The following is a 14332-nucleotide window of genomic DNA, read 5'->3' on the forward strand; positions in this document are numbered from 1 at the left end:
ATACCTGCAACAACTTGGATGGATCTCAAGGAAATTCTGAATGAAAAAAGCCAATCCACAAAGTTTACGTAATATTTGATTGCATTTATGTAACCTTTTTTAGGGTTAATGCTAGGCTGGAATCTTTTTTTTTTTTTTTTTTTTAATTGAAGTATACCTGACTACATATGGTCATGCAGTAACAGAAGCATAAAGAATGGGTTAGTGTTTGCCAGGGGTTAGGAATCTGTGGGGAGGGGAGAAGCAGGAAAGGGGTGAGTATGCTCTACAAGGCAACTTGAGAGATGGCGGGCAAGGAACTGCTCTGGATCTTGACCGTGGTAGTGGGCCCATGAATCTACACGTGACCAAACTGCCCAGAACTAAATACACACACACACACACACACACACACACACAAATAAGTGCATATAAGAAATGTGAATATAAGGTCAATGGGTGGTATTAATGACCATTTCCTGGTTATGATATTCTACTAGAATTATAAAAGATGTTATCAGGGGAAACTGGGTCAAGGCTATACAGGCTCTCTCTGTATTATTTCTTACAACTGCCATGTGGTCTACACTTATCTCAAAGAAAGTTTAAAAATATATGTAGCTTGACAGACTATCCAGAAACCAACAAACAAGTTTTACATAAATAATACACTCAAATGTATTAAAAAAAACCCTACAGTATGACATTCGAACAAAAGGCAAAAAACAGAAGAGAGCATCAACTGCTTAGACAATAAGAGAATTACTATGTCCTGGATTCTAAGGTTACTTATTGTTATGCTACACCATTAATTTATACTGTTTGGGGGGGGTGGTGTGGAGAAAAAGAATAACCACATTTGCATAGATTTACTATTAAACATCCCAATTTTAAGAACATTAAAATCTGCCTTGGCTTTAAGGAAATATAGTAATATGAACTTACTATGTAGGAAAACATATGGGTAAGTGAAATTCATTACTAATTCTTTGTTTACCACCCTCAGCCCAATCTTACAGAAGCTCACTGACAAGACAGACTTGTTTGACCTCCTCTCCCTTCAACTTGCCCTCTGATGAAGGTGCTCAAGCTCAATGACTGGACAGAAAAGGAGGAAAGACAAACCTCTCTACCTGCCACAATAAAGAATACTCCTAAAAACCGTGATCGGTGAGATCGAGAATGAACTATGCCAATCCTGAAATGGTCTCATCTCTTAGGGCACTGCCCCTTTCGTTCTCCCTGTGTTAATGAGAATTCACTGGGTTTTCAGCACATTTCGAGATAAACCACTACAAACATGTACTAAGTACAATTCTGCCTATCCCGAGGGCTTTCTGCTCTCACGCTGAGGACTAAGTCATCTCATGTGCCACAATTTCAGGTTTTCTGCTGGTGTTCTCAATCTCACTAACTTAAAATACCACTATCTCAAAAGGAAAATAAGAAAGGATGTTTTCAGATATGAAAAAAACATTTTCAGGATAAAGTACTATGCTTCCGTATTACTTATGAGCAGAGATAAAAACCAGTATGAAGAATGAGCAAAGGCCTTTCTTGACTAACCACCTGAAGACCCTTACAAACTAATAGGCGAGCAGACACTTTTCACTAAGTGATGCCTAACTGCTTGGTTATGAAACAGTCTGACCAAAAGTACTGCAGAATCTCTCAAAACCATCTGTAATTGTGATAAACTTGAAAGTGAGGTTGTCCCATCACTGCCAGCTCCTAAATCTAGAGCTGCATCACACGACAATTCACTCTGAAACCGAATCTGAGAGAGAAGTCTACAGAAAGCCCACTGGCACACAATACCTGCTTGTCTGGCACCCGCATGCTGGTCTTTCTGTTTGCTGGGCTGTAGGTCCATATCTTCATCATCTTCATAACTCCTCTTGTGACGACTGGGGGTGTAGGACGTTGAAGGACTGACTCGAGCTTGGTTTGCATTAACATAGGCGTTAAATAAGTTAAGAAAAGTCCACCATGAAATGAATATCCTAAGGTATGCTAATTACAGGACCAATAAAAGATTACTAGTTTGGCAATTTGGTTAAAATTAAAACATTCTTTTAAAAGAAGACTAGACTTCCAGTTTTGATTATGAAGGTAGCAACTTAGCCTCATGCCCCCAACCCCTGCTATAAAGAAGTGTAAAACTAGGCAAAAGACACAAGGCAACGATTTCTAGTCACTGTAAGGGAGTGTAAGGTTATAATCCTTGAATAAGAAAACATAACGGATAAACTCCACATTCTTCCCAGCTTTCTCTTGGAACACCGCCCAAATTGCAACAAAGAGAAGTAAAGGCCCTGCCCTTGCTAGGTAGAGAAAACAGAACACCCAGTTCAGGGCTACTGGTTGCAGATAAACACCCAGAAATCTGTGCAGGTTCCATTTGGGTCTTTGGCTGAACTGAAACCTGTGATGTTCAAGTCAGGATTCCTTGAGGCCTAGCAGAGAACAGCTGCTAGCTGGTTGGAAGCTAAATGCAGCTGGGGGAAACTGTACAATAGAACTGGACCCTAATGAACATATCAGGCACTTAAGTGTGACCCAGAAATAGCGCATCTCATGAATAAGGACTGTGTCCTACACAGCAAGGGCCACTCCATACCCACCTTAACCAATCCCAAAACCAAGCCATGACAAACAAGGTCCAAGGGATCAACTTAAATCACCTACCTATCAGAACAAAATGCAACATTCCTGAGATAAGACAAAACCAAACTTTCTACAATATTGTATATCAGCATATAGTAACATTATTAGCTACCGATAAAAAAACAAGAAAATATGACCTACAATCAGGATTAAAAATAATCAGGGGCACCTGGGTAGCTCAGTTGGTTAAGCATCTGACTTCGGCTCAGGTCATGATCTCACAGTTCGTGAGTTCAAGCACTGCACTGGGCTCTGTGCTGACAGCTCAGAGCCTAGAGCCTGCTTTGGATTCTGTCTCCTTCTCTCTCTGCCCCTCCCCCCCTCACGCTCTGTCTCTCTCAAAAATAAACATTAAAAAAAATTTTAAAAATCACTAAAAACAGGGTGCCTGGATGGCTCAGTCTTAAGGTTAAGCGTCTGACTTCGGCTCAAGTCATGATCTCGCGGTTTGTGAGTTCAAGCCCCGCGTTGGGCTGTGCTGACAGCTCAGAGCCTGGAGCCTGCTTCGGATTCTGTATCTCTCCATCTCTCAGCCCCTCCCCTGCTCATGCTCTGTGTGTCTCTCTCAATAATAAATAAATGTTAAAAAAATTTTTTTTAAAAAATCACTAATAGGGGTGCCTGGGTGGCGCAGTCAGTTAAGCGTCCGGCTTCAGCCAGGTCACGATTTCACGGTCCGTGAGTTCGAGCCCCGCGTCGGGCTCTGGGCTGATGGCTCAGAGCCTGGAGCCTGTTTCAGATTCTGTGTCTCCCTCTCTCTCTGCCCCTCCCCCGTTCATACTCTGTCTCTCTCTGTCCCAAAAATAAACGTTGAAAAAAAAAATTTTTTTTTTAAAAAAAATCACTAATAATAAACACAGAGATGACTCAGATATTAGAATTCACAGACAAGGACACTAAAGGGCAGTTATAAAATTCACAATTTTAAAAGCAAAGATGAGATGAGTCAAAGATGAGGAATGTTAGCAGAGAAATGCAAACAAAAAAAAAAAAGAAAAATGAAGAAGAGAAAAATAAGATACCTGAAATAAAAATAAAAACAAAAACAAAAGTCTCCCAGAAGCCCAGTCACCAGGAGGACAGTAACAAAGAATCTAATGATCATGTGAGTGGATCCTCAGAAAATGACACAATGATGAGAGACTGGACAAACATTGGGAGAAATAAAGGCCGAAACCTGAAAAGTACCAGTCCACAGATCCAAAATCTCAAAAATACCCAAGCAAGATAAATACAAAAATACTCACACACATCACAGTCAAACTGCTGAAAACCACAGACAAAGAGAGAACATTAGAAGCAGCCAGAGGAAAATCAGAGACATTACACACAGGAATACAGTAAGATGATGGCTATCCTTGCATCAAAAAAGCAATGGAGGCCAGAAGACAGTGGACAATACCACCAGAGCACTGGGGAGGGAAAACAGCTATCAATCAAGAATTCTATATCCAGCGAAAACATCTTTCAAAAATATAGGTGAAATAAAGACATTTTCAGTTGAACCAAAGCTGAGAAAACTCATTCATCACCAACAGATGTGTACTTAAAAAAAAAAAAAAAAAAAAAGCTTAGGAAAATGACTGTATATAAAAGCAAAAAGAACAGGGGTATCTGGGTGGCTTAGTCAGTTAAGCCTGTTTGGGATTCTCTCTGTCCCTCCCTTGCTCAAGCTCTCTCTTTTTTTTAATTTTTTTTATTTAAAAAAAAATTTTTTTTTTCAATGTTTATTTATTTTTGGGACAGAGAGAGACAGAGCATGAACGGGGGAGGGGCAGAGAGAGAGGGAGACACAGAATCGGAAACAGGCTCCAGGCTCTGAGCCATCAGCCCAGAGCCCGACGTGGGGCTTGAACTCACGGACCGCGAGATCGTGACCTGGCTGAAGTCGGACGCTTAACCGACTGCGCCACCCAGGCGCCCCATCAAGCTCTCTTAAAATAAATAAACTTAAAAAAGAACAAAGGGAGCTAGAAATGATACACACACACACAAAAATACATAAAAGACATTTTTCTCATTAAAAAAAAAAATTTTTTAACATTTATTCAATTTTGACAGAGAGTGCGTGAGCAGGGAAGGGGCAGACAGAGGGGGAGACACAGGATCCAAAGCAGGCTCCAGGCTCTGAGCTGTAGAGCTCGACACGAGTTCGAATTCATGAACTGTGAGATCATGACCTGAGCTGAGGTCAGATGCTCAACCGACAGAGCCACCCAGGCGCCCCATCCTCATTTCTTAATTTACAAAGAAGCCAAATGTTTAAAGCAAACATGATAATATACTGGGGGCTCTACAATTTAAGTACAAATCAAGTGTTATGGCAGCAGCACTAAGTATGAAGTGGATGAATGCAAGTACACTATTGTAAAGATCAAGGAACAAAGAAGAAACCACAAGGGAAATTAGAAAATTTCCTTGAATGATAATGAAAACAACAAATCAAAATCTGTGGAATGCAATTAAAGCAGTGATTATAGAGAAATGTATAGCCTTAAATGTTAATATTAGAAATAAAAGATTTGAAATTAATGATCTGAGCATCCACTTTGAGAAGTGAGAGAAAAATTAAAACCAAACTATCATAAAAGGAAACAAGAACAGAAGTCAATGAGATAGAAAACAGAAAATTAAACAGTTGGTTCTCTGACAAACCACTAACACTGACCAAGAATAAAAGAAAAATTAATTAGTATTACTAGAAATGAAAAGAGATCATTGCTAGATATGCCCCAGACATTAAAAGGAAAACTAGGAAATATTATGAAAAGCTTTGATACTGACATGAGTACAACTAGATTAAATGATTTTGAAACAATTCTTTGAAAGATACAACTTATTACAACTGACACAAAAAAACTGTTAAACTTAATTGAAAATCTTCTCACAAAGAAAACACCAGGCTCCAAACTGGAAACAACCTAAAAGCTCATCAAGCAGAAAAAATATAAACAAATACCATCAGTGATAAAAAAGAAGGAGCTACTAACATACATACAGAGATGAATCTCAAATATGTTATGCAGAACAAAAATCAGACACACAGACTCTCTCTTGCTTCCATTTCAGGACACTCAAGATTAGGTAAAATGAAGCTATAGTGAAAGAAATCAGGACAGTGGTTCCAAGAGGAGACAGGTGCCTGGAAAAGACACAAGGGAACTTGCTGGCACAAGTTCTTTACTTTGACGGGTGTAAATTGAATGGGTATGCATTTGTCCAAATCACTGCAGTGTACCTTTAGAATCTACGCATCTCAGGGTATGTGAACTACGCCTAAAAAAATGACTAACTAAAAAAATTATACAATTTAAAAACTAAAAAAGACACCAAGATGTTTCCACATCTCTCAAACTAGCCAACATGTTGCCTTCCCTTAAGAAATTCAGCATTAGCTCTAATTTGAAACTATGTTTTTACTTAATTATGGTACTTTTCAAGTACCTTTAATTTAGCCACCTCAATCTTTTTAACAGTATTTCTTTTAAGTTTTTTCTATTTATTTTGAGTGTGTGTGTGAGCAGTGGTGGGGCAGAGAGAGAGAGCGAGAATATACTAAGCAGGCTCTGCACTGCGAGCACCAGAGCCTGGACTTGGGGTTCAAACTCATGAACTGTGAGATCAAGCCCTGAACTGAATGAAATCAAGAGTCAGACACTTAACTGACTAAGCCACTCAGGTGCCCCAACAGTATTTCACTATAGGAATATACCATAATTTTATGATTTCTCCACAATGAATAGTTGGGTTGTTTTATAAGCTTTCTTATTTAGGACAAATGAAAAACACCTCATTAAAATAAAGCCAACCTCTGTAAATGAAGAACAATTTTTTCCCGGCTAACTTCATTGGCATAAAAAGATGAAGTTTCTAAAAACTCAAAATTTAATTGTTTTTTATTTTATTTTTAAATGTATTTATTTTGAGAGAAAGAGTGGGTGTGTGTGAACAAGGTGGGGGGGAGGGAGGGAGGAAGGGAGAGAGAGGGAGGGGAGGGGAGGGGAGGAGAGGGGAGGAGAGGGGGAGAAGAGAGAGGGAGAGGAAGAAGGAGAGGGGGAGAAAAAGAGGGAGAGAGAGAGAGAGAGAGAGAGAGAGAGAGAGAGAGAGAATATCCCAAGCAGGCTCCACACTGTCAGTGCAGAGGTGGATTTGTGGCTTGAACTCACACACTATGGGATCATGACCTGCGTGGAAATCAAGAGGTGGACACTTAACCAACTGAGCTGCCCAGGTACCCCTCCCTAATTGTGGTCTTTTCAATTAATCAGGAACCATTCAATATGGAAGAAACTTCAGATAAAGGATATTTCTTTTACCCACGTAGATTCCCCAGGCACTGGAACACAATAGAAAGTTTGTCTTTCCAATGTGGTAGTTCGTGGAGAGTTTAAATCAACTTCTTGTTGAGGCTGTGATGTACACAAAAAGTATATTTAAAATTTTACTAAGAAAAACAAAAACAAAAATTGTAATTAGCAAGTCACTTTTTTCATGTTATTTATAAAATCATTGTAAATATTACACATTAAGAACTAAAAAACAAATACCAAATCCAAACTGTCATTTTTTAAAAAGGAAAATGGACATAAAATCATTTCACATGTAATGATGAATATACTACCTTCCCTCAAATCCATAATACACAGCACCCTGTTACAAAATTAAATCCTTTTTAATAAACAGGATACATGGTACTTCCATTGTCTCTTTCATAGATAATAATCAGAGCCTACAAAACAGGAACTTAATGAAATATTCATTAGGAGGTAACTGATATGAGATTGGAGTCAGATATTATTCCCTAAAAGAGGCATGTTCTCTATTTCAAATACACTTAGAAAATCCTAAGAGGTAAGAAAGAACCCAGGATGTAATATTAAAATGTTACTTTAATGAGTACATACTTTTATAGTACAAAAAAAATTCTTAGAAGTAAAATAAAATATATATTCCATTTTGTAAGGAAAAAAACAAGGGCCCAAGGACCCACAAACCCAAGAGACATCAAGTGTGAGCCTTAGCCAATATGTACAACCTGGGCTTTCTGCGTGTTGCTTTCTTTCCAGGCCCCAAGTTTTCCTAGTTTGGTGCTTTTACTTATGACCTTTAGCAAAACAATAGAAACTATTTGCCTTCGGAAGTGTCACACGTGGACAGACACATCATCTATTTTATTTTCCTATTTCCAGATGCTGAGATTTGGTCATCTATGGTGATACTGCATTTTGTGTACTGGACAAAACTGTGTATTTATTAATACATTAGGCTAATATGCCTTAGGATTCCTCAAAAAAGGGAGGCAGCAAGCATTTATAAAGTTAACTCATTCGATTTGGCACCACGTTTTACTCCCACATTTTACTTTGTAGAAACACTGTAAAAGAAAAAAAGACATCGGGAGACCTGGTTCATCATGTGTTAAGATGAACAAATCCATCTTTCATGGGTCCCCCTAAATAACTGTAGGAAGATACATTTTTGTTGAATGTAATCTTCACGGCAACCTTCCAAATTAGGGCTGTTCTGTTCAGACTGGCCCCTGAACTAGAACACTTTATTCAGCCAGGCACAGCTTCTACTGTGAATTAACGGCTGGTATGAGGGTTATAAATCGATCTCTTAAGGTTCGGGTAAGCAGGAGTCAGACTCCCAAAATATAAAAAGCCCTACATAATCTGATTAAATTAAGATTCTGGATCAGCAAACCAGAGAACTAGACCCTAGAATGGAGGTAACACCTTTCTACATAAGCACCTGCCTGATCAATCCCCACCTATGATACCTGTTTTTTTCCCCAACAATAAAATTACCATCAATTTCAATAGAACCACATGAAAAACACATAAAAAGTAAAATGTAGGAGATATTTTTGCTTTTATCAGAAAAGCAATTTTTAAAAAACTGCAGATATACTGTAGGTCCTCTCTATAACTGCTTTCCTAGTAAGTTTCTACCTCAAGACAATCCCTTTCCCAAACATAATCCTGACTGGTGTTCTCTGCCTTCTTGCCTTTCCCATGATATGTAAGAGAGCTTCCATTACTTCTTTTTATCAAAGAAAACTTAAGTTTATTAAAAACATTTTTCCTCCTACAAAAAGGTGACAGGATTTAATGAAATTTAATTAAGCAAGTGTTAAGTCCTAAATTAACCTTCCACTTTTATTTTAAAATAACTTATCATAACCTGTAATTTTTTAACCAAGTATAGAGATATTAGGAAAAGGAATTAGTTTTGTTATTTATAGTACTCCACCTTCTAAGAGATTTTTAGAAGATCAAAAATACATCCACATCAGAGAAACTCAAATAAAAGGTAAATAAAACACTCATGTGACTTCTTAGAACTTACTTACACACAAGATAAATACATTTAAGATCAAGCAAAGGAAATAAATTTGCTGCTTAAGGAAAAATTCGTATTGGGCCACCTGGGTGGCTCAGTCGGTTTGAGCGTTTGACTCTTAATTTTGGCTCAGGTTACGATCTCATGGTTTGTGAGTCCCACATCGGGCTCTCCACTGTCGCACAGAGCCTGCTTTGGATCCTCTGTCCACCCCCCTCTCTCTGCCCCACACCCCCTTGTGTTCTCTCTCTCTCTCAAAAATAAACATTTAAGAAAAAAAATTCTTACTAAAAATGTCTTATACATCTTAAGGATACATACCCCACACTCTGCTACATCTCTGTATTTTCCAAAATGAAGGACCTATGATCCAAAACAAAGAATAATAGTATCATATCAGTATATCTGAATCAAAACCACCAGAAACAACAAGGATAAGATTAACACCACTAATTACAAACAGAAAGTTTCATGAAAAAAAGCAATACATACACGTGCTTTTGTGTTTCGGTTAACCGTTTCGTAAACTCCCATGTAAAACTCAGGGTCAAACATATCCTGAATCATGCAGCGAAACTTCACAAAACTGTTAGGTTTCAAGTAATGAAGGGGAACTTCATTCAATGATGGCACCTTAAAGGAAAACAAGTCAATACTCCTATCTGTAAAACATTAAGCACATATACAGAAACTATATATCCAGACCCAAACTGCAACACACACACACACACACACACACACACACACACACACACACACACCCCAAACCCCATTAGGAAGCCAATGATCTCAACAGTTAACATGTGCTGGGCATAAAAGTACTGAGTTCTTCCTAGTTTGTATAATGACATTGGACTCTAATGTAAACTTCGCAAGTAGCAGAAAGGCATTTGCCTTACTGAGCTCTTCTCTTAAAACGAGTACATCCCAGGGACACCTGAGTAGCTCAGTTGGTTAAGCACCTGACTTCGACTCAGGTCATGATTTTGTAGTTCGTGAGTTAGAGCCCACATCAAGTTCTGTGCTGACAGCTCAGAGCCTGGAGCCTGCTTTGGATTCTGTGTCTCCCTCTCTCTCTGCCCCTCCCCTGCTTGTACTCTGTCTCTCATCTCTCTCGAAAATAAATAAACATTAAAAACAACCTAGTACATGCCAATTCTTTTTAAATGAAAGCAACAAAGATAATAGAGACTCACACCTTTTTTTTTTTTTTTTTTTTTTTGGTCTTAGAGAGTAATATGGTCAGTTACTGCCACCTAGAGGCACCAACATAGAAGCACCGAATTGCTCGACGTTTCAGTTGAAAGAGGGCAAAATCTTTTAATACACATACACTTAATGCAGAAGACAGGGCACATTAATGTATACACATAGTATGTATATAATGTGTATATATAGTTTAAAATTTTACGTGGATTACCACTCTACAGAGAGAACCTGGAAGTCAGCCCAACCCAGCAGCAATAAACTTACCCATTTCGGAGCGTTATTTTCCTTCAGCTTTTCCTTAAAATATTCAATTACTTTCTTCTCCCAGTCAGGATTAACTCCATTTTGGGCTGAAAAAGAAAAAAAAAAGGCATTTTTCACAGCTACATGTACAATATTACAATACGTAACAACAGACTCTGGTCAGGTGTGGCACTTCGCGTTCAGGTGCAGCCCTGCACTGGGCACCCGGGGGGAGGGGGGGGCTGCCCTCCAGGGGGTTGGGTGTCACAAGGAAGGGCATGGTGACCTCGTGCAGGCTCTCAGGAGCCAACACCCTAGCCGAGAACACCACAGAACGAGGCCTAAAGCTATGCAAAGCAGCATATGAACCATCATTTGTAAAGCACAATGTTCTTTGAAAACATTTTTATACAGATTTTTTTTCCCTTGCAGCTATCCTGAAATAAAAAGAGGATGTTCTTTTTAAAGAAAAAATTAATTTGGGAGTAATTTCAAACTTTCCAAAAAATCACATGAACAGTACAAAGAATACCTCTGTCTTTGCTCCATTTATCTGCTCTCATAGTTTTCTGACCCGATTTAGATTAAATTACACACATCCATAAGCTTTTGCCTTTAGATATTTCAATATGCATTTCCTAAGAATAGAGAGATTATTTTACATAACTAGCAGTACTGTTACCAATCTCAGGAAATTCAAAACTAATGCTTTTTGCCTAACCCACCATCCATATTCCAATACTATCCTTTATTGCACTTTTTCCTCTTCGGTACATGAGCCAGTCTAGGATCACATACTGCTTTTAGCTATCATGTCTCTTTCATCTTCAATCTGGAACAGTTCCTCAATCTTTATTTTTTATGACATTCATATTTAAGAAGAATACAAACCCTAGATAAAAATATAGAATGCTTCTCACTTTGGGTTTGTCTAATGTTCTCTTATGATTAGATTGCAGGTGTGCACTATCAGACTATTCCCTAAGCGATGCTGTGTCCTTGTAATGGTATCATCTAGAGACAAATGTCCACCTTCCCCTCACTGATGATGTTCACCTTAACCACCCAGTCAAAAGGATAGCCAATCTCTCCACGGTACAGTTACTTTTTTCTCCTTTGCAACTGTTAAGTAATCTGCAGGAGGCACTTCAAGAGCATGCAAATAATTATTACAAATCTTGCCCCACCCCCAGATTTAGCATCCACTGACAACTCTTACAACGATGAGTGTAAAATGAAGAGAAAGGTGTTTCCAATGTCATGTTAAAGAGAAGAGGGGTGCCTGGGTGGTTCAGTTGGTTGAGCGGCTGACTTCAGCTCAGGTTATGATCTCACAGTTTGTGAGTTCAAGCCCTGCGTCAGGCTCCGTGCTGACAGCTCAGGGCCTGGAGCCAGCTTCTGATTCTGTGTCTCCCCCCCTCTCTCTCTGCCCCTCCACCGCTCACTCTCTGTCTCTCTCTCTCACAAAAATAAATAAACATTAAAAAAAAATGTTTTTTAAAGAGAAGAAAACCGGGGTACCTGGCTGGCTCAGTTAGTGGAGCAACTCCTGATCTCGGGGTTGTAAATTTGAACCCCACGTTGCACGTAGAGATTACCTAAAAATAAAATCTTAGGGGTGTCTGGGAGGCTCAGTCAGTTAAGCGTATGACTTTGGCTCAGGTCATGGTCTCGCGGTTCACTGAGTTCAAGCCCCACTGACAGCTCAAGCCCTGGAGCCTGCTTCACATTCTGTGCCTAACCTCTCTCTCTAACCCCTCCCCCGCTTGCACTCTCTCACTCTCTCCAAAATAAATATACATTAAAAATAAAAATAAAATGAAATCTTAAAAAAAAAGAAAAAGAAAAGAAAACCAAGGCTTTGAAAAAAATTACAGCATTTGGCCAAGACCAAAGTGAATTATTGACAGAATTAGGAATTATCTGCTTGGGGAGAACCAGCAAACCACATAGCTAGCCAATACTTCCACCATTTATATTCATCACACAGGTGCTATGGTGCCGTGAAGTAAAGGAAGGAACTATTTGTGACGAGCTGATTCTGTTAGAAATATTCACAAAATTCCACTAACACCATGCTTAGCAGGGCTTCCAAACACTTTCATTTAATTGAGCCAAGTCTAATTCTGAAAAAAGGAGGGAGGAATAAACTCCTGAGGTGATTCAGATGTGCAACGAGGGTTAAATCTACTGGGAAACTGGTCCTCAGCTCGTGCCCTGACCACCATCATTAGAATCACCTGAGTAGTTGTTAAAAATCCAAAATTTCCAGCCCATTCCAGACCTACTGAATCAGAAATTCTGGAGCTGAGGCCTAGCAATCTGCGTTTTAAAATGCCTAAATGGCTTTGCGACGCCCATCCCTTCCCGCTGGCTGTCCCCCCTTGGAGCAGCCACGGCCTGCGGCCGGAATGGCAGGACCCCGAAGTGCCACCTCCACGAGGACCACAGTGGCGCGTGCCTTGTGGTTCAACCAGCCAGCTTGTAAGATCCACAGACCAAAGGCCTGGTGCCTCACCCACACCCTGCGCCTGGACCCCTCCTGGACCCCTCCAGCCCACAGTGAGGTGCCCTCTGCTGCAGCGTCACACCCAAGTGCGAGCCGGCAGGGCCTTCAGCTCAGAAGAGTCTCGAGAGGCCGGCATCCACAAGGAGGCGGCATGAACCAGTGATCTCGGTGGAATCCAAGAGGGCAGAACCAGTCTGCAGAGTCCTGCAGGCCGGTGTGCCGTGATGGCGGCACAGCTCCCAGCCCATCCTCCTTCCCGGACGCCCTCGGCCCCGAACTTCAGCTCAGGTTATGATCTCCCAGTTTGTGAGTTCGAGCCCTGTGTCCGGCTCCGTGCTGACAGCTCGGGGCCTGGAGCCAGCTTCCGGTTCCGTGTGTCTCCCTCTCTCTCTCTCTCTGCCCCTCTCCGGGAGGGCTCTCCGGAAGACCTCAAATCGGTCAAACCCAGCTGACAGGACCGGTCATGCCCATACGGAATGTCTGCAAGGAGGAAGTCAGAGTCACAACAGAGGAGGAGGAGAACTGCAGCCAGTGTTTACACGGCCGGTGCCAACGCTGGACTCTGATGCCCCGGCAGAAAGGGCCAAGGAGGCCGTGGAACAAGATGTCGAGAAGACAAAAATAAAGTGCTGTTGGTAAATCAAGATAAAAAAAAATAATACACAAATAAAATGCCCTCTAAGTGAATCTGATGCATACTAAAGAGAGCTGCTGTTGTACTAGAGGAGTGCCGATAAAGGATTACCAAAATGGACAATAAGTAAATAAGAATGGGCATTTTTGCTTTCAGTGAAAATGGACGTTTAAAGAAAAGGCTGATACACAGCCATGACAGCCACAGCAACGTTGCTATTCTGACTGCATCTGAGTAAGAAACATGACATGCTGGGGGGTGAGGGGAGGAGGGCGGCTCATCAGTGGAGCATGCAACTCATGACCTTACAGTGGTTGAGTTCAAACCCCAAATTGGGTGTGGAGTTTACTTTTAAAAAATAAATAAAAAAGAAAGTTATACAAACAAGACCATGCCACCTAACAGACGATGAAGCCAGATATACATGCACGGCACATTATTTTCCCCTTATCTCTCTGACATTCTTAGTGGTGTCTTTTAAGGAGAAGTCCAATTTGCCAAGTTTTTTTTCTTTCATAGTAACTGACCCCCAAGGTCATGAAGATATTCTACATTTTTTATTTTCCATACTTAGGTCTGTAAACCCACATCAAATTAATGTTTTTGTTTATACTGTGACATAGGGATTGAGGCTCATTTTCTCCCCAGAAAGATATCCACTTGTTCCAACATTAAAAGGCTTTCTTTTTAGCATTGAATTGCTTTGGCACTTGTATCAAAAATCAACTCACTGCACTTATGTTAGT

The 14332-nt window shown here is 40.2% G+C and overlaps 1 protein-coding gene across 2 annotated transcripts in view; it reads right to left on the bottom strand.

The window, feature by feature from the left end:
• Window positions 1-14332, bottom strand: part of LOC123577160 (minichromosome maintenance complex binding protein) — a 48697-nt gene that overhangs the window by 18635 nt on the left and 15730 nt on the right. For both annotated transcript variants that reach the window (XM_045439135.1, XM_045439134.1), the window contains exons 2-6: window positions 10465-10550; window positions 9484-9624; window positions 9313-9354; window positions 6954-7055; window positions 1798-1942 (exon numbers count right to left, since the gene is read on the bottom strand). In XM_045439135.1, coding sequence (XP_045295091.1) covers window positions 1798-1942; window positions 6954-7055; window positions 9313-9354; window positions 9484-9624; window positions 10465-10550 — 516 coding nt within the window. The remainder of the gene's footprint in view (window positions 1-1797; window positions 1943-6953; window positions 7056-9312; window positions 9355-9483; window positions 9625-10464; window positions 10551-14332) is intronic.

The sequence above is a fragment of the Leopardus geoffroyi genome, chromosome D2 (assembly GCF_018350155.1).
Source record: "Leopardus geoffroyi isolate Oge1 chromosome D2, O.geoffroyi_Oge1_pat1.0, whole genome shotgun sequence".
Classification (NCBI taxonomy): Eukaryota; Metazoa; Chordata; class Mammalia; order Carnivora; family Felidae; genus Leopardus; species Leopardus geoffroyi.